At 38.2% G+C, this 1,631-nt stretch overlaps 1 protein-coding gene across 1 annotated transcript; it reads right to left on the bottom strand.

The window, feature by feature from the left end:
• Nucleotides 1-215: 215 nt before the first annotated feature.
• Nucleotides 216-1,328, bottom strand: Phum_PHUM540590 (uncharacterized protein; the record flags this gene model as incomplete). Its single annotated transcript, XM_002431639.1, has 2 exons — nucleotides 216-335; nucleotides 597-1,328. 2 exons carry the CDS (start codon nucleotides 1,326-1,328, stop codon nucleotides 216-218), a joined length of 852 nt encoding a protein of 283 aa, XP_002431684.1.
• Between the last annotated feature and the right edge of the window lie 303 nt (nucleotides 1,329-1,631).

Genomic DNA, 1,631 nt, shown 5'->3' with positions numbered 1-1,631 from the left:
ACCAAATTTAATAATTTCGTCTGCTTCGAAATTGATTCGATTCACCTTTTGAATGCATATATATATATATATTGATTAAGTTCAAGATAATTTATTTTGCATTTATTTTAATTTCACGACTTAAATTTTTTTTTTTTTTTTTTTTTTTTTTTTCATACAACAACGCAAATCCACAAAAACGTGCCAACTCAACAATTTTAATGGGAGAGACTCACTCATCTCGCTTGTAGGGATTTGAAATTGTTCGAATAACGTTTTCTAACAACCCCGTGTTCGCATGCGTACAAAAACATAACAAGGTCGTCACGGAAATGCATCACTAAACAAGTCCAAACCTGAATCCACCGCGTGGATTATTCTATGTAAAAAGAAACAATCCTATTAACAAAATCATCCGCCATTCAAAAAAAAAAAAAATTCCTTAATAGGGAATACTACGCGAACGATGGCGACACGAAACGTAAAATTAGTCATAGTTTTTTTTAAGAGAAAAAAAAAATTATTTTGTTTAGTTTTAGTAAACGACCACAACCCCCCTCCCCACTCGCCGTCAGGTATCAACCTCAAGCAATAATGATGGGAGAAAAACTTCTTACCTTTCCGTTAAACAAATTGGAAAATATAGAATCGTGCATTCCGCTCGGTGAGGACAACGATGAATCCCTTCTCGTGGGATCCCACGAATTACGTCTCGATTCAAGGGAATCCGTAGAAAATTTTCGACTCAGCGATTCCTTCCTCGTGCTCCCATTTTTTTTCAATCCTCCCGAATCTTTTCTCGCGCTACCATTTCCCCGAAGATTTAAAGTCGAACCCTTCGAATCTCTTCTCAAATTTCCGCGAAGGTTTAAAGTCGAACCAGACGACGACCCGTTCGAATCCCGTCTCAAATTGCTCGTCGACAAACTTTTCGTGCTTTGACGTAAACTCGATGGAAATGACGAAGGATGTACGAGAGAATCTGGACTTTTGGCGGGAGGGAGTCCCAAACCTCCGCTGTCTTTTCTCACGAGCGGCGACGCATGGTGATAATTGTGAAGTATGTGAAGAGCGGGAGTCGATTCCCTTCTCGTTCCCATTCCCGTATTTTTTTTCCCGGCGTGTAAAACGCTTCCGACGGATCCTCTCCTTGGGCCGTAAGAATTTTTTTTCGAATCCCGACCGTGTATGTCGCATTTTTCATCGATCCTTTGTTCGATTATGACTTTTTCGAATAAACCGCTGTTTCTTTTACCGAGTGAAACTTTCGGTTTGACGTCGTCGACTTGCACTTTGGAAAAAAGTGCATCCAACCGACGAACGGCAGCCGATGAATCCGCAGCCGTCATTTCATAAATAAATTTTTTAAACAAAGAAAAACTTTCTCTTCAAAACTTTTTGTACCAGAAAAAAAAAAAAAAAAAATTACCACCGACACGAATTATTAATAAAACGTTAAAGAACAAAAAAATTTTCTTAAAAAAAAAAACGCTTTACAAAAATGTGGAGAAATAAAAAAAAAAACCAAAACTACATCGTAAAAACTCGTTGTTACATATACCCGACCGAGTAAGAGAATAAACAACAACAATAACAACAACAACAACAACTACCGCGTGTGTGTGTGTGTGTGAGTGAGTGACTCGCCCAAA

Source organism: Pediculus humanus, genomic scaffold (genome assembly GCF_000006295.1).
Source record: "Pediculus humanus corporis 1103172108290 genomic scaffold, whole genome shotgun sequence".
NCBI lineage: Eukaryota > Metazoa > Arthropoda > Insecta > Psocodea > Pediculidae > Pediculus > Pediculus humanus.
The sequence above is the reverse complement of the archived record's forward strand: the minus strand, read 5'-3'. Positions and strand labels throughout refer to the sequence as shown.